The sequence below is a fragment of the Fistularia commersonii genome, chromosome 6 (genome assembly GCF_037954325.1).
Source record: "Fistularia commersonii isolate RoL2024-O1a breed Wild chromosome 6, RoL_Fcom_v1.0, whole genome shotgun sequence".
NCBI classification, from domain to species: domain Eukaryota; kingdom Metazoa; phylum Chordata; class Actinopteri; order Syngnathiformes; family Fistulariidae; genus Fistularia; species Fistularia commersonii.
Genome location: NC_141289.1, coordinates 3,499,585 through 3,515,186, shown reverse-complemented (window position 1 = coordinate 3,515,186; position 15,602 = coordinate 3,499,585). Strand labels below are relative to the sequence as shown.

Below are 15,602 nucleotides of genomic sequence, written 5' to 3'. Positions count from 1 at the left end.
CTTAAGTCTTGATCACAGCTTGAAGCTGGCACTATTTGTTGGGCATACATATTGAAACAGTCCCAGCCTCTGAATATTAATGTGACAATGACTTTTATCATCGGCCGACGGCAGAGGCTACTGCCAGTGATCTGGAAGATAGAAAAATCCAGTCTAATGGCAGCTGGTGCTGTTTCTTTTCATGAAAGCACACGTGTCCCACATACAGAGACGGGGCGTTTCTAAAAATTAAAAAATAAAAATCCGAAAAGATTGGATAACATGCAAATGAAGTTGCTAGAGTACGACGCCGCGGTGGGAAAAGGCGAGGGCGCGCTTGCTCATCTCATGCTCGGCCGCGACAAGTCGGAGGGCTCACCTTAGCGGAGGCTGTCCACATTAAGGGGAAGTTAGGAAGGAAAGAGAAAAGCAAGTTCAAGCAAGGACCAAAGAGGTGAGTTAGGAGGTGCACGCAGTCAAATGTTTAACCTCTGATTGTTAGTAAAGTGGTAAACAGTGAGTCGGGCAGAAACAAGGGAAACCGGCTTTTGAACCAATCGCCCATCAGAGAGTTACAGGCGCTTTCTGAAAAAGACGATCCGCACTTACGATGGAGTTCTCCGTCTTGATGGATTTCACTTGCAAGCAGTCCTCCGCTCCTCTAGGGGTGCCTTTGGCCTCTGAGCGTCCGTCCGCCCCTCCCGTGCTGTGCTTGACATTCAGCTCGTTCTCTCCGTTGTCCTTTGGTGGCTGTAGCCTTGGCGGGGCATCGCTGCGTTGCTTCTTAGTGACGTGGGCTTCGGGTCCGTGGACGGTCTTGACGTGCTTCCTGAGAGAGCTGGGGTCCGTGTACCGCTTGGTGCATCCGGGGATCTTACATACGTACGGTTTCTGCGGACAGGTATTGCATATTGTTTTTATTTTGTACTTGTACAAGTACGTGTACTTGTCCACAGAGGGAAGACTTACATGCCGAACGGTATCTTTATTTCTGCCTGCATTTTGAAGCCTAATATGTGACTTTTTAGAATTATAATTTAAAGATTTGACCCCAGACTTCTGTTAGGATGAAAACATGAAACAGACATCCTGAGGATTCAAAGTATTTGATATATTAGCCCAATAGGGAAAGTGAATGAAAAGACACTACTGTGTGATGGCAATAAGTGTGAGCACCATCGTTCAATGGCAACAATTTTAATGCCTATTGTACTTTGGCAACAAGTTAGACCGCTATTCTCTAAAGGTTACGGGTTTGACCATAATTGTAATATGTTGACACGTTTGACCACTCATACAATGGCAAAGAGTTTGATGACTATTGTACAACAGCAACAAGTTTGACCGTGATTTTACAACGGCAATGAGTTGAATGACGATTCTACAGTGGTAACAACTTTGATGACTATTGTACAATGGCAACAAGTTTGACCACTACTGTGCAATGTTTACAAGTATGACCGCTATAGTAAAACAACAACAAATTTGATAACTATTGTTCAATGGCATTGAGTATGACCACTTTTTTACAATAGCAAGACATTGGAATACAATTGTACAAAGACAACAATTTTGACAACTATAGTACAAAGGCAATCGGTTTGATAACGATTGCTCAATGGCAATAAGTTTGTCCACTATTGTACAATGGCAACGAGTTGTACCACTATAGTACAACAGGAAACATAATGATAACTATCGTACAATGGCAAAGAGTTCTATGACTACTGTGTAATAGCAACAAGTTTGACTATGTTTGTACAATGGCAACAAGTTTGATGACTATTGTTCAATGGTAACGAGTTTGATGACTATTGTTCAATGGCAACAAGTTTGACCACTAAAGTACAACAGCAAAAATAATGATAACTACTGTACAACAGCAAAGAGTTTGATAACTATTGTACAATAGCAACAAGTTTGACCATGATTGTAGAATGGCATCAAGTTTGATGACTATGGTACAATGGCAACAAGTTTTACCACTAGCGTACAATGGTAACAAGTTTGATGACTATTGTTCTATGGTAACGAGTTTGACGACTATTATTCAATAGCAACAAGTTTGACCAGTATTGCACAATATCAAGTTTGTCTACAATTGTTCAATGGTAACAAGTTTTTAAGAACCACTGTTTGGTAACAAGTGTGACTACAATCATACAATGGCAACAATTATTGTGCAATGGCAAGTGAAACGTGTGCAAACTGACATGTATCCAGGCAAGTACAGCACTGGAAAACTCCAAAAGCGCCAAAAAAAAAAAAAAAAACCACTCCAGTACAGATGATTGTTCTGAGGTAGTCCGTGATTGTAAACGTCTGTCAGTTGTTTAGGAATCTGATGGCCGTTATGTCAATCAAGTTCTTCAAACTCGAGGTTCTACATTTCACATTTCTGTACTTCTAGCCCGAGGGTACAAGTCTGAACCCTGCCATGTTGGGGCTGAAAAGCACTGATCATACCGGATAAGCGTCTTGAATGGCAGCAAATCAAAGTATCACCCAGTGTGTGTGTGTCTGTGGACGTACCTCGTTGGAATGCGTGCGGTTCTGGTGCTTGGCCCGGTCGGAGGCGTTAGAAAAGGCCTTGTTGCAGCCCTCGTGCTCACACACATAGGGTTTCTCCCCGGTGTGGGATCTGAGGTGGGTCTTGAGGTTCTCCAGGCGGGAGTAAGCTTTGGAACAGCCCTCGAACTGCGGACGCACAACCCAGACAAAGGTGGGTTCAGGGTGAGAACGACTTCCTGCTTCCTTATTTTTTTTTTTTTAAAATCCACAGGTGGTGGGTGAAAATCCTTAGCACTTCTCTGCGTTGAAATCGAATCGGCCCTCCTGCTGCGCAAGCCACACGAAAGCAAAGAACCCCCTTGAAAAAGACCCATCATGTAAAATATGTAAACTCAGGGTGAGATGTGACGGAGCCCTTTGTGTGCTTTGTTTGGATGGAGACGTCTGCGCTAAGTCGTTTTACCCCGTCCAACCGGCTATCATTTACTATTCCTTCTGAGCCGTCGCGCAGGAAATTGACTCTGAAAATAAAAGGGAGTTTCGGCTCGAAGAAACCCGATTCGAAGGGATTTCTATGTTAAGACATGAAGCTGAGGGCGGTTGGGGGCGTCCTTGGCGGCGGTACACATGGGGTTCGCTTGGAGAAAATACAGCCTGGTCCTAATAAGGCCCCCCGGCTTGTGTGCGTATTTTTTTTATTACACGCTAACGCTGTCAATCAGCTTTCTTTACCCGTCTCCTTCGCAAGTCATCTGTTTTAATGCATTCATAAGGGCCTGTGAGCAAGCGCACTTTGAAGCCGGGAAAACAGGCCCCTCGATTTGATCTTCATGTGGCTTCGAAAAAAAAAAAAAACAAAACAAAAAAAACCTCTGTGATTTCATAAGCGATAAGCGCAAAAAAAACTCGTTTTAATAGGTTTTCTTCCGCGGCAGAATGGAAGGGCCGATTCCAGCTGGCGCTCCTCGGTATCTCTTAACGTAGACGGTCTGTAACAAGCCTTTTAACATCTTCTTAGGCTCCGTCGGGTAAGGAAAAAGACCCATTGGCGGAGCCAAGATGAAACCGCCGTAGTTCCGATTAAACATACAGCAGTGAGCCAGAGACTGAAAGCGTCTCGGCTCCCGACCTAATTACTAACAGCGCATCATATTGCGTCAATTATAAATGTCATATAGAAAACCCGGCGCAGATCAGAAGGCTGAAGACATCTTCTGGTAAGGGTGCAAGTGGGAGCGACATGTCTTTCGAAGGTACCGGCCGATAAACTCAAAGCGATACGGATTATTCCCGATTTCGAAAAGGCGCCGGCAGCCTCGGAACCGGCCCTTCGGACGAACTGGCCCGCCTCCGAGCGCGCTCTCACCGTGCATTTGTGCGGCTTCTCCCCGGTGTGCCGCCTCATGTGCACCACCAGCATGTACTGGGCTTTGAAAGGCTTCTGCTCCCGCGAGCACTCCTCCCAGCGACATACGAACTCCTTCTTCTCGCCGTGGATGTGGTCGTTGTTGATGTGCTGGCGGGGGGGAGAAAATGGAACACGCAGGGGAAGACTTTTAGAAATCCACAAATAATCTTGACTTTCTCCATCTTCTGGACCCCTTAAAGTTGTGGATTTTTAGTATTCTGCTTCGAATCAATCACAGTCTACATCTTTAATACTTCAAGTATGATGTACATGGGGATCACAAGAGTGTCAAAAGTTAATGAATCATTCATCATTCATAGTGCTTATTCTTCCCCACCCTCTCACTCACATAAAAACAAGAACCTTTCATGCTTTCTTTCACATGACAATTAGGGTCCCCTAAGAAGCTCCTTCTTTTTTGGGCTACGGAGAGCCTGGAGGATCCAACGCAGAGATGGAAGAACATGCAAACTCCACGCAGACAGACCCCCTGTAGGATTTGAACCAGGGACAGTCTTTGCTGTGACATGAGAGCGCTAGTAGCCACTGCGCCACTGAGTGCCGCCGGGCAGAACCCACGGTTCCCCCCCAAATATCGTAATTGGACGCAGAAAAGACGACAATAAATGGGAGGTTTTAGCACAAATTAGCCGAGTTGTTTGCGACACAGCAACAGTGTCCTGTAAGAACAATGATGTTTGCGGATGACACTGTGATCTACAGTGAGAGCGGGGAGCAAGGGGAGGAACATCTAGAGAGGTGGAGGTATGCTCCTTATTTTTTTTGGACTGTGCGTGGAAATCAGAGAGGCCGGAGAAAACCCATGCAGACACAGGAAGTACACGGGGCTCCAGACAGAAAGATGTGGGATTTGAACCGGGGACTGTCTTGCTGTGACAAAAAAGCGCTAGTAGCCACTGCGTGCTGCCGGGAAAAAACCCACAGTTCCCCCAAAATATCGTAATTGGACGCAGAAAAGACGACAATACATCGAAGTCTGACGATAAATGTGAGGTTTTAGCACAAATTAGCCAAGTTGTTTGCAACACAGCGACAGTATCCTTTAAGAGCGATGATGTTTGCAGATGACATTGTGATCTACAGTGAGAACAGAGTGCAGGGGGAGGAACAACTAGAGAGGTGGAGGTATGCTCCTTATTGTTTTCGGACTGTGCAAGAAAATCGGAGAGGCCGGCGAAAACCCATGCAGACACAGGGAGTACATGGGGCTCCACACAGAAAGACCCCTTGTCGGAATCCAACCGATGACCTTCTTGGCGTGAGGTGGACTCGCTAACTTCTGCGCCATTGTGCCGCCCCATGTCTTGTTCTCTAGTTGTGCTTTATGACAGACACTAATAATCTCAATTACCCCCGTCATGAGGTATGGCAAAAAAAAAAAAAAAAAAATAGGAGGACATATTTGACACAATGAGAAAGAAGTATGTTTAAAAAGGACAAGAGGACTGACAACATACTTGGACCCACTTCCAGAACCCTTGCCCTGCAAAGCACACAATTTATTTTCGAACAATAGTGATTATTTGTAATTACGGAGCCATTCGTGCACGCCGCCCGTCACGCAAGACTGTGCGACGGCCCGGGGTAGAACGTGGCAGTCCATTATGGTCCCGTGGGAACCCTAACAGTTATCCCAATCACGCCCTCAGACATAACGGGCTTTTGGAGAAGAGGCCGGCGCAGCAGACAAACACCCACACCCGACTCTCATCCCCCCTTCACCACATGCAAATATCCACACGCCCAGAGGAACCGCTTCATTTCCTCGGGACATCCGAGCCCACAGTCGCCCCCACTTCTGTGGCCGCTTCTCCCCCCGGCAAAAAGGCTCGGCGGCGTCAGCCGCCGGGGTCTATTTTGGGCAGATGAGGAGGGATGGAAACAAGTGTGTGGCCCGGCGGTGGCCTCTATTTTCGGGTTACGCACGACCGTGAATCCATAATTTGGTGGCTCGAGGAACGGGACTACTCCAGGCGATGCCTCCGGGAGATTTTCTGCTGAGGGAACTTGGGTTTTTTTTTTTTTTTGTTAGCCTGACTTCTAGAAAGAAGCGTTTTCGTTGTCCTTCGCCCGACTCTTGCGGCGTTAAGATACCGCTGAGCTGGATCTGGGGCAAAAGTTCTAGAAGGCAACCTTGGTAGCGACATTTAGTGGCCTTCTTTTCTGTGAGACGACAGGGAAGTGACTGGAACGGCAAGTCGGGAGTTAGTCTGGAAAAGGAACTGGGGTGTTGTATGTTGTAGGTGTAGTTCCTTAATCCCAGAATCGGTGGCATGACGACGGATTTATGGCCGGCCCTCTGGGCTCCAGAGGGTTTGGTGGCGGCGCGCTGCTGAGCAGGGAGGGGTTAGGGGGGGTCAGGGGTCTAGGGGAGGAGGGGGCACAGCTGCGGGGATTGGGTTTGGGTCAGTGGGAGCCAGAAGGCTTGTTAATGTCCACGCGTGCCGACCCGACAGGAACTTTAACGAGTACCAGAGAGTATTTTTTAAACACCTTTAGAACATGTCGTATTTTTATCATGTAGTACAGCCACAGAGTACCCAGTTGTGTTTATAAAGTGTACCATTCCACATTGTACTCACATGGACCAGCTGGTCCTGGGTGTCGTACTCCTTGGTGCACCCCTCCCAGTGGCAGTTGGTCTCGTAAATGGCCTCTGGCTCCTGCTTGCACTCGTCTTTGTCCAGGTCCTCGCTCAAGTCCAGCATCCCTCCGCCGTTGTCCTGGGGAGCGGGACGGGGGGAGGCTATCGTCAAACAACGCTTGTTCATCCATTAAATCCGATTTGCATCTTTTATCTCAATCGGCGGTGATTAACTGGGTAGCCTTCTCCGCCTCCTTCTTATCTTCTTGTCGGTTCTGATCTCCATGCGTGACGACGCCCCGCATCATCCATCAAAGCTGCGGGGTTTTTTTTTTCTTACTTGCCGCCTCCAATCAATCGGGTCCGAATTAGCAACCGTGTTTACACGCGAACCTATTTTCGTTGATAGCGAAGGCAGCCGGACTTTCTCCGAAGGTCGTTACCCGGCTGCCCGGTGAACCCCCGGGTTCCGACTGGCTTACGTGGCAGGACGGCGAGATGGGCAGCGGACCCTCGGCCTCCATCTTCACCTTCGTCCTCTTGGTGTGGAGCGGGTTGACGGTGCTGCTCACTGCCGGGTCCCCACCCGCATTCTGAAGAAGACGCCCACAGATCAACGTCAGAGAAAAACCTAATTTTCACGCCCTCCCATGTATATCGATTGGATAAAACCTGTATTAAAATCCTCCTTCATTGACAAAAACCAGACTTTCGTCGGGAGCTCGGTTAGCGGTACCCTCCTCGATACCCTACCTGATATTTATTATTTCACATATAGTATACCCTTGTTTTTCGCGGGGGTTATGTTCCAAAAAGAACCCATGATAGGCATAATCCGAGAAGTAGAAACCTTTATTTTTTTTTACAATTATTATACAAATAAATACATTGAAAAGAAAGAACAAACCATTTTCGCTTTTGTGCAGATAATGTTTGTATCCAACGTAATGTTTTTTTTTCCTGCAGTCACTAATCCACAGAGCTAATGCAGACTCCATCCTTACCATATTCTTGTTGCGGACAGTTGCAACCTTTTTTGCATCCTTATTAAAACTTGTTGCTGCTGTCGTCCTTATGTTTTTTTCATCCTTCTTAATGGAACGTCATTAATTCCGTAATGCCGACCTTCAGCCGCGTAGCTTTTACCTTCCCTTAGCATGTCCAGAAGTTTAACTTTATCTGCGATAGATAGCATCTTCCGCTGCCTTTTGGGCCCTTTTGTCGGTCCAGAGCGTTTTGTCAACATTACGGGTTTTCGAGAAACTCGAAATTGCAAGAGAATCTACATGTACGAAATGTAAATTTGGCAAGCTGTTTTCCGTACGTGTACATATTAACCCTCTCAGGCTCAAATTAAGTTGTGGCGTAATTAGCTAAGTAGCATTTAGCTGTCGCAAATCTGCAACATCTGCCTGGAGAGGGTTTAAACTGCAACGTTATTGACGCACAGGTAGAGAAGAAGCGGAGTGACTTTTTAGCCAATCAGAATGCAGATGCAAATCCGTGAAGTAGCGAAACCGTGAAAAGTAAACCGCGTGATAGCGAGGGATCACTGTATTGTTATTACAGGAGCGTGACTGAAACAAGCACCGGCGAACTTTGTCCGACAAATACAATGTCGTTGTTGGCAACCAAGAGTGCTGTCAATGAGATTCCGTTAAAAGTACATTGTGACACAGGTGTGCGGCCAAAACAATTACTCTAGCACATACGCAAAATATATCCAGTAATTGGCACCTTTAAGAGGGTAATGAGATTTTTTTTTTCCATCGTTAAGAGTCAGTGGCAGGAAAAAAAAAACTTACCGCAGCACCTTCTTGCTGAGTATTTTCCCCAATAAAGAGCCCCATTTTGAGAACCGCACGAGTAATTGGCACGGCATCTTACTCTACTGATCAATTACATTACAACTGCTGTTAAATACATAAATACATATATACGTATGTTATTTTTCACCATAAAGAGAATTATCGTACTGTTTGCACAAGGAAAAAAAATCACGGATGACCTTTGCCACTTGCGGACAGAACAGGTCTAGGAACTCTCAAGCTCAAATTTCATCCCAGGAACACCCCTCCTCCAGGGGAATCTTTTAGCCTTGCATTTGCGCAGGCGGTAAGGTACCCGTTTCTCGCTAGTTCCATCCATTTGGTCGCAAGAAAACAGCTGATCAGTGACCAACGGCGGTCCGTAGTCCACAAGAAGTATCCAGTAGTGGGTGTGACTTGTGAGTTCTACCAATCACCAGTTACTTGGAAACTCCCCACAGGTCATTAGAACTGAAGAAGCCTCTCAGATGAGGGGTGAAATGTCTTCAAGTTAAGGAATACAAGTCCAGTTGCCACAACAAGAAGATTCTGGCAAGAATTCACCATGACCTGGATGACTGAGAACCACCACAGACAAATTACCAAGCACTGATGTCGTATATCTTCTGATGGAACTGTAGGACGTCACGTGCACTGAGTTCTAGGAAGTGTGGTCCCTGTTTCCTATTCTGTCCCAGTGCACGAAGAAACAACATAAGCCACTTTCGCTCATTGGGAACCAGTTCCTAGAGGCTTTCCAGGAACTAGGCTACTCTTCCATGTATTGGGACAGCAGAAGAACCCGGAACTAGGACCTCACTTCCAAGAACCCTTTTAGCTCCTACTCCGAGGCAAGGTTTTTACACGGTTCCAAAAGATCTTATGTCAGGTAGGTACTTGGGGATTGGTGGAACTCATAAGCACACGCCCATTAACAGAGCGCCACTTTTAAAAACTCCCGTTGTGACTCGTCGGTTGTTGTTTTTCGCGAGTAAATGGACGGAACTTGTGAACTGTCCTGTCTGAAAGCGGCGTGTCTTATCTTGTGGCGCCGAAAGACGAGCCATTAAAGACAAACAAATGCGCAAAGGACGCAGGGATAAACCCGCGGGATCTAACCCAAGCACTGCCATACCGATGTTTAGTTAGCGCTAAAGGGCAACGTAAGCTGTGACCCCCTCCAACCTCATTCCCGTCGCCACTGGGTCCTGTAAGTAAGACCTGCCGCTGAGACTAAACAGTTTAGACTGCTTTACGATCGCCAAAGCCGCAAGAAAATATGAAAGAGGGAGAGGAGTTATTGCCCTTGTCGCATTGGGGTGGGGGGTTGAGCGGCGGGTCGGGGTGGGGGTTGATCCGCTGAAGGATCCTGAAGGCGACACGGAGACACGAGAGGCCCCTAAAAGCTCTAATGCAGGCGAACAGAGAGGAAATGTAAAGCAGCTGATAAATGTGGGTGGGGGAAAGGAGTCTGGAGGGGGGGGACGGGACGGTGGGTGGCGTCTCAGAATCCCAACCCGTCCCCAAAGTGGAGTTTCCAGGGGCTTCTTACAGTGGACTGGAAACCAAGAATGAAATACGGTTTTGATCATGTAAAAATGTAGGCGTGTCCTTGTGTGTATGTGTGTGTGTGTGTGTGTCGTGCTGTCACACACTATGTTGACACACACAACCGGAGGCAATTCACGGTCCTGATTCACAGAGAGGGAAGTTTACAATGTGGAGTGACTGTGGAGTAAACAGAAGAGCTGATGAGGAGACAGAAGGGAGGAGGTGGTGGTGGCGGAGGAGGACACGGCTACATTTTTCCAACCGCACACACACAAACACACACACACACATGCATGCATTTACGTTCCTCCCTCACCTGGTTGGCCTCGGAGTTGGAGCTGTTGTGGGAGGCGGTCATGGGCGAAGTGGTCAGCGGGTGCTGGCGGGCGGAGAAGGAGGTGGGCGAGGGCTGGATGAGGGGGGGCGTGTGGCCGAAGGCGTTCAGGCTCCTCTGCTGGGACAGCAGCTGCTGGTACGCCACCGGGTTGATGGGGTGGGGGAAGCTGAACGACGGGCTGGAAGAAAGAGAGAGAGAGGTTAGATCCTTGGACGAATCTGCAAGGACACTTCTTCTCTTCTTCTACTCCATCAGGGTGGTCACAGCCGATTACATGCCTCCATCTAACCCTCTTCATTCACTTCACCTAACTTCCAGTCCTCTTTCACTCAATCCATACATCTTCGGTCTTCCTCGACCTCAGCATCCTTCTGTCCGGACCTTCACTCGCCTTCCTCTGTACATCCAGAACATCTAAAATGTGATGGACTCATTCCGGAAAAGAGAACCTCAGCTTCTTCGTCTTCTTCTCGATGTCGCTGTCTTTAAAGCATACAACATCACTGGTCTTCCCTCCATCCTCTCCACCTTTTCTTTTATTCTGGCTGATTTTATTATATTTATTATACTTTATCAATCCCTTATCTGCCCTCAAACTTTTGTACCCAGTTTGGACCTCCTTGTACTTCACTTCTTCTCCACTCTTCTGGACTGTTGACCCTACCTCCTTACAATCCTCCAGCTTCTTTTTCTCCCCTTCCTGTAGCCTCACCATTCCATTTGGGTTCCTCTCATTCACATTCTTGATTCTGTCTTTCTCCGGCTAACCTTCTTTCTTCTCCTTTCTAGAACATACCTCAACCTCTCTAGACATTCCTCCACCTGCTCTCCGCTCTCACTATAGATCACAATGTCATCTGCGAACATCACAGTTGTGATCAGAAACTGGTGCTGGGTCACAAACTACTCAGCTCACTGGCGATATGACTGGTACATTTATCTCTGGAATTTAGCTTGTTCTGATAAATTCATGGTGTTAATGATATGATAAATTCAGCTGACAAGAGGGGTTAAAGGGCAGAGGTCAAGACTTGTTCAAGAGGGCTACAAGTACAGCTGAGTTGCTAACGTTAGCATGTGGCAATCACTGCAGCACCATGCCAACTCACGGAAGACGCAATACACGCTCGGCGCACGTCGTGGCAACAAGGAGAGGACCTCGTGTTGCAAGCTTTATGTTTTTGCACTCTTTTTTTTTGTCAAAGTTGCACTACAACTTCTGCGGCATTGGATGTTTAAGCGACTGACGGGATTTTCGTTTTTCTTTTCAAAATTTCCAACTGCTCTTCATCCAGTCCCGATCGGTCACCATTGCGCACAGTGGCGCAATGGTGACTAGCAGTCCTGCCTCGCACCAAGAGGGCTCGCAATTAGATCTCAACAAGGGGGTCTTTCTATGTGGAGTCTCCAAGTTCGCCCTGTATCTTCGTGGCTTGCCTCTAGGTTCCTCCCATCGTACAAAAACATGAAGGACATTCATGCGGGACCCTAATTGTTCTGTGAATGAGAGGGTGAATACTTGTATGCCTCTATATGATTTGGGAATCAGAGAGTGAATGGTTGTACATCCCTGTAATGACTTGGGATGAACCCTGCTTCCTGCTCGGTGACGACTGGGAAAGGCTCCAGCACCCTTGCAACCCAAAGTGCAGAATAAGCGGTGCCGATAATGAATGAATGAATGAATTCATCTTCTTCCCGCGTCACAGGTTCCTATCAATGGAGGTCTGTCCGTTTAGATCCCTTGAATCTTTACACATGACCACAAGCTGATTCTCAGGCGATATACGACTCCGGTGTCTGACTGCGGGTAACCTTCCACCCAGAAATAAAAACATGCCCGGGTGCCTATGAGAACCCCTTTCCACCAACCTTATCCCTCCCACAGACAGATGCCCGTAAGAGCTGCTGGCGGCGGAGCTGGAGCGCGAGTTGTTGATGTACGCGACCAGGGAGTTGGGCGAGGTCCGGATCATGGTCTGCAGGTCGATGCTGGCGTCCGACAGCGGCGAGATGGACAGCGCCCGTTTCCGACTGAGGCGCGGTGTCAGGCGAGGGCTGGAGAAGCGCGACACTGGATGGAGAGGATGAGAAAAAAACACATGGAAAAAGATTTTCAAAACCAAGAACAAGACATTTTCCGGTTCTCAAAGAACCCAATGGAGAACAACCCCCACTTTCTTAGTTTACTCTTGAAGCATACATGTATGCTCCTTCTGACTGCTGTGTTTGTCTGACAAAGCGTGTGTGTTTGTGAACGCCGGTCAGGCATGAGCGTTCCTGGAACAAAGCTGCGTTGGGAGATAAGGAATCGCTCCAACACGAAGGGAAAGTAAAGAAATAAACAAATTCACTTTTGCGCTATGCTAACCAGCTCCAATTTGTAGCTAGTATCTTTAACCGCAGGAAGTAGATGTGAACTTGTGCGCAAGTACCACTGAGAATCGGTGGTAGCGCCCAAAAAAAAAAAAAAAAAAAGGTCGGCCTGGAGAAGTTGCTTCATCCCGACGTTCAAGCATTCTTATGTAGAAAAACTTCCCAGAAAGATTGTATGTGCACACACACACACGTGTGTGTGAGCGGCGAAGACACCCGATACCTGTAACTGGGGTGTGAGCGGCGTCTGGGAAGACACACATTTGTGCACTGAGCTGTCTGGCGGAGGTCAAATCGGCGCTAGGCTACGCTATATCTCCCGTATCTCTCTCACACACACACACACACACACACACACACCCTCACCCCCAACATATGCATAATGACCCCCCTTCCCCCCCAATAATTACCATGATACTGATCTCTCTCTCTCTCTTTCGGTTCGTTCTCTTCGGGCGAGTTAAGTGGAGGCAATTTCGACAAATTGATCTCAGGATGCCATTAAGACGAACGAGAGAACAAGGCCGTCTCAGAGAGGCGGGGGTCCTAAAATTGAGGGGTTTGGTTTTTCCGATCATTACCTGCATTTTGATTACTTTCCAAGTATTTTTTTTATTTTAGTCTCGTGACCAGACGGGATCTTTTCTTTTTCGGGCAAAGTAGGTCAACAGGTGCCGTTTTTTTTTTTTTTTTTTTTCTAACCCCGCGGCACCTCAAGTGCGTTAATTGGGTCTTACAGCGGACATCACCAGAGGCGCGGGGAGGCAGGAAACACTTTTTAAATGGTACCCATCGCCGCTCACCTAAGTAACACGCATGTCAGCCTCACCGCTGTCAATGTGCGGCCAATATCCAGCGCTGGAACTAAACCCCCCCCCCCTCCGCCAACCCTCCTTCCTCCGAACAAATGAATCCAGGCACCGTAATCACCGTGCCAGACCTGTAGCCATAAACCCCGGCTCTTACTTCCAAAACTATTATGTTTGGAGGTGGCGAGTCGTAAAAGTGAAGGCATATGAACTTAGTTAAAAGGCCCCTTGGAACTTCAGACGGTGGTAGTAAGGTGGAGGAGGGGTGTGTGTGTGTGTGTGTGTGTGTGTGAGGGAGGGGAGGGGAGGAATGGAAAAAAAAAAGGAGATGATAGAGACGCGTATGAAAGAGCTGGCAAAAACAACAAACGCGGCGAAGGAATGCGCCTCTGTAATAAATAACGAACCGCGCGGGGGGGGCGCCGTCGCCGTGGCGAGGGCGAGGATCTCGTCCCGATAAGCGCAACGTCGGCCCGCGCCCGCGCGCAGCTGCTCGCCGTTTTTTTTTTTTCCCTCCCGCTACGAGCCAAGCGCGGTTGTTGCCAAGAGATTTAACGGGAGATAAGTGTATTAATATTCCCTTTTATACAAAGCAGGAAACGGGCCTCCCAGCCTGGCGGCGTGGTAACCTGGCGCCTTTCGAAAAAAAAACCCTCCGCAAAGTCGAAAAAAAAAAAAAATCGGCGTCGCCAGCCGAGCCTCTCTCTACCTGGGGACGAATTCTCGGCGCATGGCGAGGCGGCGGGTTTTTATAGGTGGCGGTTATAATTGAAAGGGGCGAGCAGGTTCCGGCCGGGTGTGAGAAAACAGATGTTGCGCAGACCGTGGCGGCCCCGGCGGCGTGCGGTAATACGGCATGTCATGCTATGTGTGTGTGTGCGTGTGTGTGTGTGTGTGTGTGTGTCATCGCTCCGTGGGCCCGCAGTGAGGGCTGGTTGTAATTGTGGGAGCTGGATTTACATAGAGTTGTAATTACAGACGCTGCAGGCGCACACTGATAGAAAAAAAAAAAAAAAAAGAAAAAAAATTATGACGGTGTGCGTCGGTGAGCGTGTGATTATTTTAAGCATTCGCTTGTGTTGAAATGGCTTTGCGGGGAAAATGAAAACTCTGTAATTGGAGGGTTGAGCAAATCCGCACACGGCTAAATGTCGTGTCGTCCCGATCCCGGCTGGGCGAGGAGGCGATCTCCGCAGACCGTTAGCCCGCCAACATTAGCCTCTAAGAACTGTCGTGCTCGAATTTTGTTCCAGGAACTAGCGTCTCCTCCCTCCAGGGTCCAGGGAAGGAATTTTTAGTTTTGCATTCTGGATTAATAACCATGGATTATCAGATTGGTTGCAAGTTTTTTTATTTTCTCTCTGTTTTGCTTTGCCGTGTGAAAACCTCCCTGCTGTTAGCTAACCCAACACTAGCTACCGAGCTAACTCCAGCCCAGGGGAGCCTGGACCTCTTCCTTGCCCCGGCAGAAACAGCAGAATGCACTTGTTTTTAAAAGTGGCGCACCGCAAGAGGCATCTGATAATGGCCATTGCTTAAGAGTTCCACCAATCGACAAGCACCTACGTCAAACTCTGGGAACTATAAAAAGAGCCTGCCTCAGAATAGAAGCTACAGTGGGCTTAGGATGGGAGATCCCAGTTCCCAGTTCCTATGCTGTCTGAATGCACAAGCAGTTTAGTTCCTGAAAAGGTTTTAGAAACAGCAAAACGTCCCCATGGTGCGAAAGGGGCTACTTAGTAGCATAATAGCATCAGTGCAAGGAAAAGAACAGCAATGCATCTCAAAAAAATGTTGCAGATGTTTATGAATGTTATATGTTTTGGCTACTATGTCAAAAACTCATGACATACTTCCTGAAAAGGTTCTAGAAACTGCAAAAAGTTCTACAGAGCTAAAGTGGCTAATATGAGCTAGGTTTTGGTTGCGTTAGCAGCATGATAGCATCCGTGCAGGGAAAAGAAAAGAAATACATCTTATAAGGATATGCTTATTTATGTGCTGCCAAGTTCCTGCCTAGGTTCTGGGTACTGCTCCTAAAAGCTTGATTCTGGTTGTGTTAGTAGCATAGCATCAATACTGAGAAAAGAATACAAATACAAGTTGTATATGTTTGTGGATGATACAAGTCTGGCTAGTATGCTGGTGTGGCAAAAACGTAAAACAGTTCCTGAAAAGGTTCTAGGAACCCCAAAAAGTTCCCAATGTGCGCAAGAGG

The 15,602-nt window shown here is 47.6% G+C and overlaps 1 protein-coding gene across 1 annotated transcript in view; it reads right to left on the bottom strand.

Moving 5' to 3' along the window:
* The window catches only part of gli2a (GLI family zinc finger 2a), a 97,155-nt gene that overhangs the window by 5,512 nt on the left and 76,041 nt on the right, over positions 1–15,602 (bottom strand). The window contains exons 6-12 of the mRNA XM_086147763.1: positions 12,072–12,273; positions 10,179–10,377; positions 6,986–7,096; positions 6,502–6,642; positions 3,857–4,006; positions 2,512–2,676; positions 589–870 (exon numbers count right to left, since the gene is read on the bottom strand). Coding sequence (XP_086003889.1) covers positions 589–870; positions 2,512–2,676; positions 3,857–4,006; positions 6,502–6,642; positions 6,986–7,096; positions 10,179–10,377; positions 12,072–12,273 — 1,250 coding nt within the window. The remainder of the gene's footprint in view (positions 1–588; positions 871–2,511; positions 2,677–3,856; positions 4,007–6,501; positions 6,643–6,985; positions 7,097–10,178; positions 10,378–12,071; positions 12,274–15,602) is intronic.